The 16,339-nt window shown below is 41.0% G+C and overlaps 2 protein-coding genes across 2 annotated transcripts in view; one reads left to right on the top strand and one right to left on the bottom strand.

The window, feature by feature from the left end:
* Positions 1-8,318, top strand: part of IPO4 (importin 4) — a 164,842-nt gene extending 156,524 nt beyond the window's left edge. Inside the window, exons 29-30 of the mRNA XM_073632779.1 lie at positions 1,663-1,732; positions 8,063-8,318. Coding sequence (XP_073488880.1) covers positions 1,663-1,732; positions 8,063-8,193 — 201 coding nt within the window. The 3' untranslated portion in view covers positions 8,194-8,318. The remainder of the gene's footprint in view (positions 1-1,662; positions 1,733-8,062) is intronic.
* A 3,637-nt stretch (positions 8,319-11,955) lies between these two features.
* The window catches only part of REC8 (REC8 meiotic recombination protein), an 84,589-nt gene continuing 80,205 nt past the window's right edge, over positions 11,956-16,339 (bottom strand). The window contains exons 17-19 of the mRNA XM_073610954.1: positions 14,415-14,522; positions 13,796-13,902; positions 11,956-12,165 (exon numbers count right to left, since the gene is read on the bottom strand). Coding sequence (XP_073467055.1) covers positions 12,074-12,165; positions 13,796-13,902; positions 14,415-14,522 — 307 coding nt within the window. The 3' untranslated portion in view covers positions 11,956-12,073. The remainder of the gene's footprint in view (positions 12,166-13,795; positions 13,903-14,414; positions 14,523-16,339) is intronic.

The raw sequence follows: 16,339 nt of genomic DNA, 5'->3' as shown, positions 1-16,339 counted from the left end.
AAGGGTTGTTTGTTCTGAATATGTAATACGCCCTTATTTGTTACTAACAACAGTATTTGCATAATATTCCTGTAATCCTAAATACACATAGAATTTATTTTCAGGTACAGGAGTTTTAAATGTGCTTAGGACTGTTTGTATTTAACAAAAGAGAGAAGTCCAGTCATCGCAATTTGTTATACACTAGAAATGTAAGCACCCCCAGTATTTATCTTGAAAGTGTTACTAAACCCACAACAGTAAAATCAGTCTGTATATGCAGTAAGGCATGCTTGTTATACTCACTGTGGAACCTAAGGGGTTAATCCACTGCATTGCGTAAACAGGCTTTTTGATCCCGTCTTCTCTGATCCGCCTCTTCTTCCACAGTCCCCAATCTATCAGCTGATAGTACAGAGCCTTGGGGGCACTCTGCACATGCTCAGTTTGTGTATTGCTAGAGTGTTTTTTTTTCTTGGGAGGCTGCCTGTGATCAGCACTGTCCAGACAGAGGGTCAGGGGTCATGCAGCCTCATAGGACTATCGGGGGGAATGAAAACTTCTACAATCTTTAACCAGACACTGATAGAAGTCACAAGAATGCTCTAACTACTGATGATAAAAAGGTATTTAGCAGTTTATATTTACTCAAGTAATTGAATTTCCATGCTGTGTACTGAGGGAGACCAGATATAGTGACTGCAGGGCCCTCGTAACACTTTAAGGGCCTGTTCACAGCAGAATTGCACAGGAACGCGGTTGTGCTTTCCCCTGTATTGCGATTTGGCAGCCATCTGAATGGGCTGCAAATTGCACCAGAATGCACAAAAAGTAGTGCATGCATTACTTTTGAAAAATGTGCAGCACCAAATAGCATCGTACTGCAGTACCATGCGATCTGGGGCCCCCGAACGCGTTTGGGATGACGTTATCAGTGTATTGGCACCCACGGCAGATTGGGAAGGTAGTGCATTTTGAACACAGATCAGGAAACAACCAGGAACACACCTTTACTGCACTGTATTCTGGTGTGATCCTGCCCTTACTGAACATCAGCATTACCTACCTGCAAGTAAAAATGTTGCTATCATTTTGTAGATCGGAAGGTAGCAGTCTGCAGGATTCTTTTGAGAAACAGGTTAAATTCTTTATCCAGCTGTAGTTCCTCCACTTCAGACTATGTCAAGGTTCTGCTACTTTTTTATTAGTGAGAATGCTTATGGACTGCTGTGTAAATTATATAAAAAGAAGACTAATGTGCATAGGCCTGATGAAATACTTTTTTTTTTTAAGTAGTTAAAAAGACTTATTTAAAAGTTAATCAAAGTCTTCATCCAGGGACCTCCAACTTTCATTAAATATTGCACTGATCCTAAACCATCTACTAGCTGTAAGAATTAAAGGATAAGTTCACCTTTTGGAGCATGTTACATGTTAGACCTGTATTTAGGGTGTAACATGCCCCAGCACATGTTCTCCTGTGTGTGAGTTGGAGCTTGATAAGCTAGAGCATATCATTGTATGTTGCTCATGTCAAGGTTCCTGCAATTCAGAATGTATCTATAAACTTCTTTTTGGTTCCAATATGTTTTGTTATGTTATCCTCTTTAATAATGACAGGTTCACATTAATGTATATTTGTCCAATGACATGTTTACTCCAATATGTGTTTCTTTCTTGTAGGTTGTCAAACACATCGATGACATTGCAAGAATATGTAGTCATGTCTTGGGAACAAAGGAGATCCAACCAGGTATACAAGGTTAAGAACTCAACTTTGTGTATAGTATACTTTCCTTCCATCTCATATTCTTTTTTTCCAGCTCCTAATAAGTGTTATTACTGGATTCACATCAGTTCTCCATTTACTGCCTCCAGAAGACAAAATGTGTTACTAGTCATAAGTGGTATCTTTTATATATGTAATACAAGTAATTGCTGTTACTGAGCTCCAGTGCATCTGCAATATTTAAAACTACAGCGTACTCATCATAGCATCTTTACTATCATGCATTCTATGCATGAAGGTAAAAAACCTTCTGTGTGCAGGAGAGCCCCCCACAGCCCTCCTAATACTCAGCTGAGTCCCATCTCGATCCAGTGGTGTGCACGGGAGCCTCGGCTGTCCCTGGTCTCTCTCTCCTTATTGGCTGAGACACAGCAGCTAGAGCTATGATAATAAATAATGGTAGAAATGAAATTCCTCCACAACATACAATAGAATCCGTCACTAAAATGTTCAAATTAAATCCCGATGTGCAACTGTGTCACTTTCATAAGACGTAGGGTGGAGCTTTTTGGCGTTCTGATAAAAAGGCCACCCTATGCATTTCAACCAAATGGGATGTCCTCAGGGGCTTTAGTCCCTAAGGATGTCCTTTTCAGATGAAACAAGCTTTTTAGTCTTATACATGCCGCCAGTATTACAGGTAATACTTAGCACATTTTTTGCATTGTATATATGGTTTTAAATGCAATTTTTATCATTAACCACTTCCATACCACGCAAATTCAAGCACTCTTCTCCTACATGTAAACATCATAATTTTTTGCTAGAAAATTACGAAGAACCCCCAAACATTTTATATATATATATAATTAGCAGAGACCCTAGGGGATAAAATGGCGGTCATTGTAACTTTTTATATCATACCGTATTTGCGCAGCAATTTTTCAAATGCGTTTTTTTGGGAGAAAAACCGCTTTCCTGAATAAAACATAGACATGTAGACACAATCTACGTATGCGTTTGCTTCTGCATGCGGGGACGGAGGTGCTTTAATTTTTATTTTTTATTTTATTTCACTTTTTTGATTTTTAACCTTTCCCTTTAAAAAAAAAAAATTTTTTGATCAATTTTATTCCTATTACAAAGAATGTAAACATCCCTTGTATTAGGAATGGTGCGTGATCGGTCCCCTTTATGAAGAGACCCCACATCTCTTTTTCCACACTGGAAAGCCTGAGATCCAAAAAAAAAATTAACGATCTCAGGCTTTGACTCCCAGAAAGAAGAAGCCTCCCTCTTTGGCATGTGGCTGATGGAGGACAGAGTATATGTTCCCCTTCAGGCAGCATCATTGGTAAACAATACTGCAGTCAAAAGGCAGTGTGTTATCGGCAGGATCAATCGAATGTGGCCACCACATCTGATGATTGCTACGTGCATCCACTCATGGGCTTGATCATTAATGAAGCGATCTGAAGAGTAGCTAGCAAGCAAGCACGTTCGGTGTGTTCTGAAGTTACAGCTGTGCCTAGACTATATGCTTCTCCTGATCCTCTGTAGCGGGGGATCGTGGCCATCTGGTAAGAAGTGATTCTTTCTGTAGTGGTGGTGGACTGCACATATATTTTTGTCTATCAGCGGTTAAAGATTCATCTCATCTGTGGATGGACTTTACTCCTGACTTATGCACAGGGTGGATGTGATACTCTCCAGTCATTTATACACAGACTGTTTGTCTTATTTTGATATGGACTGATTTTTTACTTTTACCTTGCATGGTTTACTACTTTTTCATATATGTTTCTCACAAGGTTTATGATTTATTAATTATTCATAAATATTTGCTATTCACATTGAATTGTGAATGGTTTGCACATTTTGTGTGTTTCATTTATGGTTTACACCTGTTTATATTCAGAGGTCTAGCGCGATTCTAATTTTTCTTTATATATGCTTCACTGTATTGGTGTTATACAGGAGAATTGCTGCTTCCATCGTACAACAAATTCATCACCTATAGGTGTGTTTTATATATATTGGCGCAGTTTCTTTTTTCCAGCTGAGTCCCCGGCATTGATAACTTCCGCTGGCCCCGGACATAACGTCATAACTTCGTGACTGGGCCTCCGAGAGTCATAGAGACTGCCGGGGACCATCTGTCCCTCGGAAATTTCTATGGCTAACTTCCACCACCAGTGGATTCCTTCTCTGGCTCGCCGATTGCACGGGCGAGCCAGGAGAAGAACCTGAGGGCAGCGGGGTGTCCTCTCCTGCTGCCTGTAAGAACGATCAAGTGGCTGAACAGCCACTACGATTGTTCTTATGGTGAAGGGAATCACCGGCTGAAAAAATTACATCTGAATGATGCCTACAGCTGCGGGCATCATTCAGATATCACCACTGAAAGCCCAGGACATCATATGACGGCCTGCGGTATGGAAGTGGCTAAAGCCTTGGGTAATCTACACCATTGAAACTTTTCTCTTACCAAAGGTGACATCGGAAGTGGTTGAGGCTGCATTGGTTTATCCTGTATGGGGATTGTACCATACTAATGCTCAGATTGACCCCTAGGTTTCGAGGTCCAACCTTCTGGTGAGCCTTGAATTCAGTTGTGGTGGCGGTGGTTAACTTGATCACAGAAGTCTCACTCATGCTGTGGAAATTTGGCTTAAACAAAGTGAGACAGTTGCACTTTTGGATTTCCTTTGAACATTGTGGTAGAGTATTTTATTATACATTGTGGAGGAGTTTCATCACTACTGTTTATTTGGACTTTTTAGTTTGAAGAGTTTTACTACTATTGCTGCACTATTTTGTATATGTTGTTTATATGTTATTTTTATTAGTGAATACTGGCTACTTTATTAGGTACACCTTGCTAGTACCTGGTTCAACCCCATTTTACCTTCAGAACTCCCTTAATTCTTCGTGGCATAGATTCAATAAAGTGTTGGAAACATTCCTCAGAGATTTTGGTCCATATTGACATGATAGCATCACACAGTTGCTGCAGATTTGTCGGCTGCATATCCATGATGCGAATCTCCCATTCCACCACATCCCAAAGGTGCTCTATTGGGTAGAGATCTGGTGACTGTGGAGGCCATTGAAGTACAGTGATCTCATTGTCATGTTCAAGAAACCAGTTTCGGATGATTTGAGCTTTGTGACATGGTGTAGTATCCTGCTGGAAGTAGCCATCAGAAGATGGGTACATTGTAGTCATAAATTTAAAAAAATGGTGGAAAAACCTGCGCTAATGAGCAAGAAAATTTTTTTTTTTTTTTTTTTTAAACTTCACAAAATGCAGCTGCAACAAAATACTTCAAATATCCATAAAGTAAAAAACATATATAAACTAAAAATTGTGCGCTAGCATAACATGTAATAAGGTTTTACGATTAGAAGGCTCCTTGAGATGATATCCAGAGCTACAATGTATTTAAATCCCAATGCAAGGAAATAACAAAACAACAAATTTATAACATATCTCCATAAAAAATTAATAGAAAAAGAAATAGAAATGAAAGTTCTGAAGATGCGATTGAACACTCAATTGTTTAAAAGACACCACATTCAGTAAATAAAAAACAAAATAGCAAAAACAAAAATTGTGAGAAAAAAAGGCGTTCCTTTGATGTGTCACATCAGGGTAGAAAGGTGAAAAGGGTGCAGAAACACTTCCGAGCCACCATTAGTTGCAGGAGAGGAGTAATGGATGTGCCCTTACCCCATTTGTTGGACCTCCTCTGTGGCGAGGTCATATGCACTTGCAGATATAACCCTCTGCAGGGACAGATGAGATATAGATGTCCGGGTCTTGCTTACGAGCACCACCAACTCAGAGCCGATCTTACTGCTGCAGCGTCAGGAGGGAGACTCATGGTTCGGAGGATCCATAAATAAGAAAAAGGGGAAAAGACTCCAATGGTGTAGTAATAGTAGTGAGGAGTTTATTACTTAAAAAACCAAAGGTATGAATACAAAAGTTCAAGTATAAAAATCATTGGATTTAAAAAGCCGGCATAAAAACAAAGGCTGAACGCCCGTGCAAACATGGAACACGTGATGGCAAGCACTGCGAGGCCACGCCCTACATGTTTCGTCATACGTGACGTCTTCTACGGGGCACGGGCGACGCAATGAACCATCACCTTTTATAGAAACAAAATACAACCAAGCCTCGTCTCCGTGCAAGCCCGTCATACTACTGGGCATGCGCAGAGACTTGATCCGGTCGTCATTAAGGACCTCCTATAGAGGCGGAACATAACACATGAACAGGAAATGCTCAAAAGGCAAAAAACAGATTACAACCAAGCCTCATTTCCGCGCAAGCCCGTCCCTCGACTGGGCATGCGCAAGGGCATACCAAGCCTCGATCTGGCTGTCATTGGAAGCCTCCTATAGAGGCAGAACATAACTGTAAACAGGAAGTGCTCTAACGTGTGACTCCAAGTACAGATATAGAGTAACGAAGTCTAATAGGCAAGAAACGTCCGTTTTTTCATACTCAAAAAAAGCATCTCAGCGCCAATAGGGAACCGCTCCACAATACATATGATATGCTCCAAACTAATCAAAAATTATGTAATGCGCTGTACATTTAATACAACAGGCAAAAATAAAAAATAAGATGATAAAAAATTGAAAATATAGATATACAGTACATAATGAAAATATAAATAATAATAAAATAAAATAATAAGGTGAAAAAATCGATAAAAATGAATAAAAAGGAGAAAAAAGACATTGTAGTCATAAAGGGATGGACATGGTCAGCAACAATACTCAGGTAGGCCGTGGCGTTTAAACGATGCTCACTTGGTACTAAGGGGCCCAAAGTGTGCCAAGGAAATATCCCCCACACCATTACACCACCACCACCAGCCTGAACCATTGATAAAAGGCAGGATGGATCCATGCTTTCATGTTGTTTTTTTGCAGACCAGGCAATGTTTTTCCAATCTTCTATTGTCCAATTTTGGTGAGCCTGTGGGAATTGTAGCCTCAGTTTCCTGTTCTTAGCTGTCAGGAGTGGCACCCAATGTGGTCTTCTGCTGCTTCAAGTTTCGATGTGCTGTGCGTTCAGAGATGGTATTCTGCATACCTTGGTTGTAACGAGTGGTTATTCGAGTTACTGTTGCCTTTCTGTCATCTTGAACCAGTCTGTCCATTTCTCCTCTGAAATACTCAGACCAGTCCGTCTCACACCAACAAACATGCCACTTTTAAAGTCACCTAAATCCCCTTTCTTCCCCATTCTGATGCTTGGTTTGAACCTCAGCAAGTCCGTCTTCACCACATCTAGTTGCCTAACTGCATTGAGTTGCTGCCATTTGATTGGCTGATTAGCTTATTATTTGTTACCAAGCAATTGAACAGGTGTACCTAATAAAGTGGCGGTGAGTGTATATACATCTATAAGGATTTTTATGAGGAGCCTCACTACTATTATTGCATTTTCACATGCATATTGTTTGAAAGTTATATACCAGTGCTTCAATTTTGCCTAATAACCACTTATGTACCACCCACTGTGGATATACGTCGCTACTTTGACGTTAAATGCCGGGGTTATGGCAGCAGCTAGCTGCCATAACCCCGGTATTTTTTTACACAGTGGGCGATCCTCTTTAACATAAAAGTGGTCCCAGCGGCAGATTCATCACGGGACCACTTTTATGGGCAGCAGGAGAGGTGGTCGTTTCCACCGCTTACCGGAGAGAGCAGCAGCAGAAACTATCCGATCCGATATACTGATGGGCAGGAAGTCGAGTGAGAGCAAGATGGCCCCCACTCGACTCTATGCTCTTGGAGGCCCGGAACAATGTCAAACATCGCTTCCACCCTCTGGCCTTAAAGGGCTCCTCCTTTTTTTTTTTTTTAAGTAGAAAAATAAAATGACTTTTTTTTTTAAGTGTTTTAAGTGTAAATGTGAGATCTGAGGTCTTTTTAATCCCAGATCTCGCATTAAAGAGGCCCTGTCCCGCTGATTTCTATTACAAGGGATGTTTACATTCCTTGTAATAGGAATACAAGTGATCAAAAACATTTTTTTTAAAGGGACAGATAAAAAATATAAAATCAATAATAAAAAAAACAAAATAAGTTGAAGCGAACGCATACGCAAGTGACGCCCACATGACCCAAAAAAATACTGATTTTTAACTTGTAAACAGCAAATGTCAGAAATAGGCTTCGTCCTTAAGTGGTTAATTGACTCTATACCTACCCGAAGTTTACTTTTAATCCTTTATGTGTGAATGTCTTTAGATCACGTCCTCTACTTTTAGTATTCTCTTACATTAGTATTACAAGTTATTCCTATCTCTGTGATTACCCCTGCAGACACAGAGGAAGTTCTAATTATGGTTTTGAGAAACATGGCACAGCACTTCCCGCAAGAGTTGCAGAACGCAATAGTGTCCTTGCCAGCTGAGGCGTCTTCAAAACTTCGCTCCACTCTTGGCATGGCATGAGGTGCTTCTTCATATGTTTTAATGAGATCTCTTTATTTGTTTGCGCCTCACCCATCTTGCACACATATTTACCATGTACCTCTAAACTTCTTGTACACTAAGAATTAAATTGTTCAAAGTCTTCATTGTGTTTCCTGGTTATTTTTAATGAATAGGGTCTATCAATAAGGAGTTATCTGTGCCCTGGTATTATGTGCTGCTGGAAACAAAAAGAAGCATGACCCCTTATTTTTTGCAACTAAAGAAGATTTCGGCAGGTACTTTGGTTTTTGGCAAAAAACAGTACTTGTATATAATCTATATTTGGCGCAAAAATTATGAGGCTTGCCACATATTGGCAAAATAGAAGAAAGCTAACTACTAGATAATATTAATTTGATCATAATCTGAAGGTAGCCACAGATGGCCATGTATTCTGAAAGTAGTCAGTTAATAAATATATATATATATATTCTCAAGGTAATGCATTGACACTGGGCCCACTTCCTTGTAACTGTGTTAAGTATAAACTGAAGTTGGGTATATGCCAGTACCCAACTTCAGTTTATACTTAACACAGTTACAAGGAAGTGGGCCCAGTGTCAATGCATTACCTTGAGAAGGAATTGGCTTCATGAGGTATACACAGGCATTAATCACACTTGAATAAATATTAGGCTTCTCTCTGCAGAGGCTTATTTGACAGTCAGTAAATGGCTGCTGAAGCTTGCTTAAACGTCTGGTGACTATGCTGCTTCCACCAAATACGGAAGGAACCGAAGATGTTCCATCAAACATCTTCACCGGGTGAAGATGGAAGCCTCTGCAGTGGTGACAGTGCGCTGCTGGAGGGCTTCGTTTTAAGGTGTCTTTCATAATGTGCTAGTATGCGGTGCATACTAGCACATTATGATATTTGCCTTGCAGGCGGAAACGTTTCTTTTTTTCTTTGTTTTGTTACAGAGTTTACTACCACTTTAAAGGCAGCTTCTTCTGACGGGCTTTGAGCCACAAGGTTCTGTACATGTGAATGGAAAGCAGAGCTATTCTGGAAATGTGTCATAAGTTGTTCCAGGGCATCCACACAAGAGCAAGGCAGAAGGTAATTGCTGTAATTGTGGTCCTTGACTACAGAATTGTGTTGGTTGTTCATTGCCCTAGTCTATTTGGCTGTGGCTTGATAGATAATAATTGCAGCAACAGTTGGTTGTAGAGCTGGGAGAGTAAAAAGAGCATTTAAAAGTGTTTCAAACTTTCTATCAGCAGAATCTTTGAATGAAGGAACATCATCGTATAGGTACAGTACCATGTTTAAGACTGAGCTGGCTGGATCTACTACTGGAAGAGACCACGTTTTGTGAACTCTTTTTTTCCACTGGATAGAGCTTAGCAATGATTTTTGGAGGAATTGATATCTTTACCCGATTTACCCAATAGTCCTTAGATTGATTTATATTTTTTTAATGAACAGGAAATGTCTTTAGTTTTACCAGGACTCTTTGTGTATAGAGGCTGTAGAGGCTGGGGGTAAGAATTCTGCTGTGGCCGCTTCTAACACTGCCTCCAGGTCTGCTTCATTGTCTACCTCTTCTGGGGATCCAACCCTGGTACAGATGGGGTTTTTGAGCCGTGGACAGTGATGGCTGTAATAAAGCTGTTAGTTGTCCAAGAAAATGTGACATAGTTACAGAAAAATCTGCCTTAGTTAGGTAGGCTGCATGTTTCATGTCAAAGATAGAGCTAGAGTCAGATGCACAGACCGTTGTTTAGTAGGGTCCTCCTCCAGTGCAAGGGAAGTATAATCACTATGAGATATGAGTTTTGAACATGAAGGGGCCAGTAAATGTTATGCCCCTTCCTTTTCTGAATGAACACAGAGAGTGTTGGTATTGATCGCTCCTGTTTCCATTCATAACTGAGGCATAATAAACTGTGTTTACTATGCTTCAGTTTGTGAATGAACAGGAAGCCGTTCAGCACAGAGCACTGCCCATTGCGGCTCAGGCTGCAGAGAAAGGGTCTGGGCAATCTCTGTTCTCAGTCCATTTCTCTGTCTCAAAAGTGACACATCAGGGGTCTGTTTAGAGTTGCCAACATTGGTCTCTCAAACACCTACAAAGCTGGTAGCTTCAGGCTTATTGTGACCAAGAAGAACTAGGGAGCCATTTTTCATAGTTTTTTGCAACACTCTGTTGCATTTCAGCATATGTTGTAAGGGCATCCCAAAGAATAAGCATGTTTAGTTTTGTCTTTTAGGTTAAATTTCATTCTTAAAGTTGAAGTGATACTAAAGTCTTAAGATTTTTCACCTTAAAGCGGTAGTAAACCCTCCAAAAATACTTAAAATTTACTAATATTCTAAAAGACATAATAATTGACAAACGATTGATCACTATGTGGGTTTATAAAATCTTTATCTTACTTTAGTAAAATGTTCTTATTTCCCTGTTTATCTTCTCTCTTCACTGGCGCCATCTGCACTGTGGTCTTCCGCGTCTGCTATGATAAATGCTTCTGCCCACAGTAACTAATCGTCGTGGTAATCCCGCACATGCTCAGTAACAAAATAGCCAAGCCTCTTCTTCGTTTCCGATTACTATGGAAACAAGGCATAGCAACTCACAGCTTTCTCCGCCGTCTGTCTCCATTAACCCTGTGACGTAGGAGTCACAAGGTTACCATGATCCTCTTGGGGACCAAAAATATTCAGGAACCATCGTGGGATGTCGGGGCTGACGTCTACAACAGGAAATGACGCAGCCCCGACATACACAGGAATCTTTCCGGTGTCTTGCCGAGAAAGTTCCCCCGGCGGATAAGGACCCCCCTGTACTGCGCAGGCGCAGCGCTTGCGCAGTACGAACGACTAAGGAGCTGCCCAAAATAGCCGAAGCTGAAAACCTTCAATCAGCTGTACACGGCGCCTGCGCCCTGGGTCCAGGTTCAAGCCCCACCATCCAAGTGGACCTAGAGGGAGAGAATAAAAAAGTGGCAAGCGAAGCGAGGCCGTGCCCGAAGCGTGGCGAGCAAAGCGAGCCCGCAAGGGGCGCTCTTACAGGCGCCATGTACAGCTGATTTACAACTATTCGGCTATTTCCGCCAGCTCCTACTGCGCAAGCGCTACGCCTGCACAGTAGAGGGGGGTCTTTATCTGCCGAGAGGAACTTTCTCGGCAGAACGCCGGCAGGGTCTCGAGTTGCCGGATTTTATCGATCATACGGCGCATGCGCTTGTGACGTCATTAGTCGGAAATATAGCAATAATACCGGAAGGAACCAGGTAGGCAAAAAATTAATAATGGCAATAGCTTGGGGATGTTAGGAGACATGATTGCAAATTTGAGTATATAACCGCTTTAATGTATTCTATGCATTAAGGTGAAAAACTTTTTGTGCTGCAGCCCCCCTCCAGACCCCCCCCCCCTTTTTCTTACCTGAGCCTGAACCAGCGATGTGCACTATAGCAGCGGCTCCAGACACTGTCATCCTCCTTATTGGACAGATTGATAGTAGTGGGAGCCATTGGCTGTCTGTGTGAATGGGCACAGCAACGGGACTCAGGAGCGAGGATGCACAGGTGCCCCCATGGAAAGCGTCTTTCTGTGGGGGCACCCGCCAAAGAGGAGGAGCCTGGAGCGCTGGCAGGGACCCGAGAAGAAGAGGATCGGGGCTGCTCTCTGCAAAACCATTGCACAGAGAAGGTAAGTATAATATGTTTGTTAATTTAAAAAAAAAAAATGAGTCTTTAGTAACACTTTAACTTCCTATGTTACAGGAGACAGCATTTTATCCACAAGAAACAAAAACAATTTATTCTGTAGAAACCATAAGAACAGATACAATTTCAAAAGTAAGAACATGTTTTGACCAAACTGAATAGAACAGAGTAAATGGTGGAGTCCTCAGTCTTGCTTATACTGTCTTCCAGGGGTGATGCGTATACGTCCATATGGCTCAGTCTGCTCCATACGGATAACCTTCTGTGTGCAGAGCGCTGTGAAATCCAATAAAATGTCATAGCAGTGTCTCAAGAAAGGCAAAATACTAAAATAGGAGTAAGTTAATTCTCCAGATTTAAATAGGATTTTTAATGTTCAAATAATATTTCAATATGCAGCCAACCCTTTGTAGCCATTCCCCATTTTTTTCAAAGGGGTATGGGCAGGCGCTATGAATTTTCCGAGCTGCACCACCTGCAGCTGAAACCTAATATTTGTCACAAAGTGGAACTTATGGGCAGTACAAACAGTACACATATGATGCAGTTTGGTCTGTAGCATTAACATAGCCATTTTTGTTTTCTGAGTCCATTAAAACATACTTCTTATATAATCTTTTGATTCTGCCAGTAAATCTGTTGGTTTTCCATTTCGTTCAACAGACCAAGCTGTCCAGCAAAAATGACAGCTGGAAAAAACCTTAAGGCTCGGTTCACACAGGGACGACTTGTAAGGAGACCTAGTCGCCTGACAAGTCGCCTCCCGTTCTGTGCTATGGAACCGTTCTAAGGGGAGCGACGCAAGTCGCTCCGACTTAGAAAAAGGTTCCTGTACGACTTTGGGGGCGACTTGGGGCGACTTGCATAGACTTCTATACAGAAGTCGTTTTGCAAGTCGCCCGGGCAGTCGTGTGCAGGTCGCCTCGGTGAGGCGACCTGCAAGTCGTGCCGCCTCTGGTGTGAACCGAGGCTTAGTCTGGTGTGGGTGCTTACAATGGTTGGCTTTTTTTTCCCTTAGTGGTTAAACCTGTTTTCCAGAAGGAAAAAAAAAACAAAAAGATGTATTGCTGTAACGGTTTTTAAAAAAAATGACTGAATAGCTCCAGCCTATACTAAACCCCCAGGAACATTGATAAAGGAAAAGTTTCCGATGGTAATGTCATCCCTTAGGTTTGGTCGTACTATGGACGTGTAACTCCAAAACTCTGTTTTACAAGATTTTTGTTTTGTTCTTAGACTGGAAATATTTCAAGCTAGCTTGTTTGTAAAAATTTGTCTTCATGTTTAAACAATAAAAACATTGAAACAGAAAAAAAAATTAACTTGAGTTGAGCTTTAATTTTTTTGTCTCTTAATGTCCATTTAAAACCAAAATTTAATGTATGAATGCTAGTGACAGACTGCAACTTGCATGTCCTTTTTTTTTTCTGCTCAAAGTTCCACTTCAACTATTAAACAACATAGACACTGTATTAGATATGCATTTATTAGGCTGTGCAATCTGTCTTTATGCACAAAATGTAATATCTTATAGTAGCCAATCAGATTTCAGTTTACTGCAGTTGTGATGAGTTCTGCTTGGTTTCACTAGGTTACTGTATTTTGCACCACCACTATAAAAAGAAAAAAGGTAAGCAGTACATAGCTTGCTATACATATGCAGACAACAGTAGCTTTAGTGTGCAAGGAGGAATATTAAGACAAAAGCAGCTGTTGTGTACAAGATGTAGCATGGAGATAGTAGCAGCTGTTATGTACAAGGTGTTACACAGTCAAGTCATCGGCATGTGTTAAATGTACATAATACATTTTCCTCCTATGTATTGTGTGCATAGAAATTGTATAATTTCTCTCTTCAGTGAATGGCGATGTACTATTGAAACTAAAGTGGATTTTAGCTACTCACCAAGACAGCTGGAAAAGAACCTGGAGACCAGCATGCGAGAAAAAGAATGGGGTGTGAGGCCAAGAAACTCAGACTGCCCATCGCTATCAATCTGAGAGTATAGCTTCCTATAAGATGAGAGAGCCAAACTGGCATAAGAGAAAAGAAAAGAACCAGAGCAAGCCTTGAAAAATCTTAAGGTTTAGCTACATTTGACTTTTTTTTAGCCCCCGTTCACACCAGTGCTCTTTGTCATGCCGCAAGTCGCACCCTGTTTATGCCCATGGAACTATTCAAATCGTTGGGACTCTGACTTGCACCAATTTTGGAAAGGTTCCTGCATTATTTTTGGCAATTTCATGTGCAACCTGCATAGACATCTGTGCATGAAGTCGCACAGATGTCAGCAAGCAGCACCTGAAATTGCCCTGACCAGCAGCTTTGAAATTGCACTGAAGTACCACGATTTTAAAGCTTCATTCAGTGTGAACCGGGGCTAATGGCCTGAAAGATAGATGCATTATTATTATCTGCTTCCCTTAATTGACTCAATGTGGATCTCCTGGCAATCAAACAAGCTGATCTTAAGTGACTAAGCAGTAAAAAAAAAAAAAGAAGAACTTAGTGCAGCACTGTATACCTTTCTACATCTTCCAGTAAAATTTCCTCAGTTTCAGGCATCTCCACAATAAGTTCTGGCATCTCCGAGACTATTGGTAGTAATTTATCTTCCTGAACAGATGGTACCCTATAATATTATGTAGTGTTAGATAGTATTAAATACATTTTATTAAGGTTTGTGGATAAGTATAGATACAGTATCTCACAAAAGTAAGTACACCCCTCACATTTTTGTAAATATTTTATTATATCTTTTCATGTGACAACACTGAAGAAATGACACTTTGCTACAATGTAAAGTAGTGAGTATACAGCTTGTATAACAGTGTAAATTTGCTGTCCTCTCAAAATAACTCAACACACAGCCATTAATATAAATAATTAAATAAAGAAGTTTTATTTTACTGCACCATGGAGGCTTTTCTGTTCTTCTAATCCCCTCTCATACATGCGGAACCGAAGTCGGCCGGCTACCTCGATTTCACAGTGCATGTGTAGGATTGCAGTTTGTGTACACAGATCAGCTGTTCTTTGGATCAGCTGTTTGTCTGCGGGACATCACCAATGCCAGTGGAAGTTCACAAGCAGATGAATACCTACGTTTGGGGGACCGTCTTCAGCTGTTCCTGCCAGAGGGATCCACTGAATCTGAGCCTGTAAGACCCCCGTAACAGGGGTCCCACGCATCTGGTAAGCGGCTGCCCTTTTTTCATTTCATCCTAGGATCCTAGTACCTTCTGATAGAACGTTTCTATCTAGGAAAAGCACCTATTTGAATCATAGGACTGTTTGAATTGGTTTTTTATCACCCATTCCTCAAGGGGACTTTGTCACGATAATCACCTACTTGTATTTATTCATTTGTTTTTGCATATGTGTTTATAAGACACTAATTACACTTACACCCTGGCCACAATTTTTTTGTAGTTGGGTGGGACAGACATCAGTAGCGCACCTGAGTTCCATTATTATATTGTCAAAACTGAAAATTCTTGGTTTTTGTAAGGTTGCAGCACTTTTAGTCTTTTGTTTCAATGTTTTTCCTTAGATAATTTTATCTAAAAACAGCAACAATGTTTATGTAGATATCTTGCCTTTTGCTTCATAATATTTTTTTGTAACAATACTGTTTACCTTTATTGTTATTTCACTTCAGGAAAAAGGATAATAATTGGGGTTAGCGCAGATTACATGTGTTACACACAGCCATTAATGTCTAAACCGCTGGCAACAAAAGTGAGTACACCCCTAAGTGAAAATGTCCATATTGGGCCCAAAGTGTCAATATTTTGTGTGACCACCATTATTTTCCAGCACTGCCTTAACCCTCCTGGGCATGGAGTTCACCAGAGCTTCATAGGTTGCCACTGGAGTCCTCTTCCACTCCTCCATGATGACATCACAGAGCTGGTGGATTTTAGAGACCTTGCCCTCCTCCATCTTCCATTTGAGGATGCCCCACAGATGCTCAATAGAGTTTAGGTTTGAAGACATGCTTGGCCAGTCCATCACCTTTACCCTCAGCTTCTTTAGCAAGGCAGTGGTCGTCTTAAAGGTGTGTTTGGGGTCGTTATGTTGGAATACTGCCCTGCGGCCCAGTCTCTGAAGGGAGGGGATCATGCTCTGCGTCAGAAAGTCACAGTACATGTTGGCATTCATGGATCCCTCAATGAACTGTAGCTCCTCAGTGCCAGCATCACTCATACAGCCCCAGATCATGACACTCCCACCACCATGCTTGACTGTAGGCAAGACACACTTGTCTTTGTACTCCTCACCTGGTTGCCGCCACACACGCTTGACACTATCTGAACCAAATAGGTTTATCTTGGTCTCATCAGACCAAAGGACATGGTTCCAATAATCCATCTCCTTAGTCTGTGTGTTTTCAGCAAACTGTTTGCAGGCTTCCTTGTGCATCATCTTTAGAAGAGGCTTCCTTCT

Source organism: Aquarana catesbeiana, linkage group LG01 (genome assembly GCF_042186555.1).
Source record: "Aquarana catesbeiana isolate 2022-GZ linkage group LG01, ASM4218655v1, whole genome shotgun sequence".
Taxonomy (NCBI): domain Eukaryota; kingdom Metazoa; phylum Chordata; class Amphibia; order Anura; family Ranidae; genus Aquarana; species Aquarana catesbeiana.
This window is presented reverse-complemented; position numbering and strand designations above follow the sequence as displayed.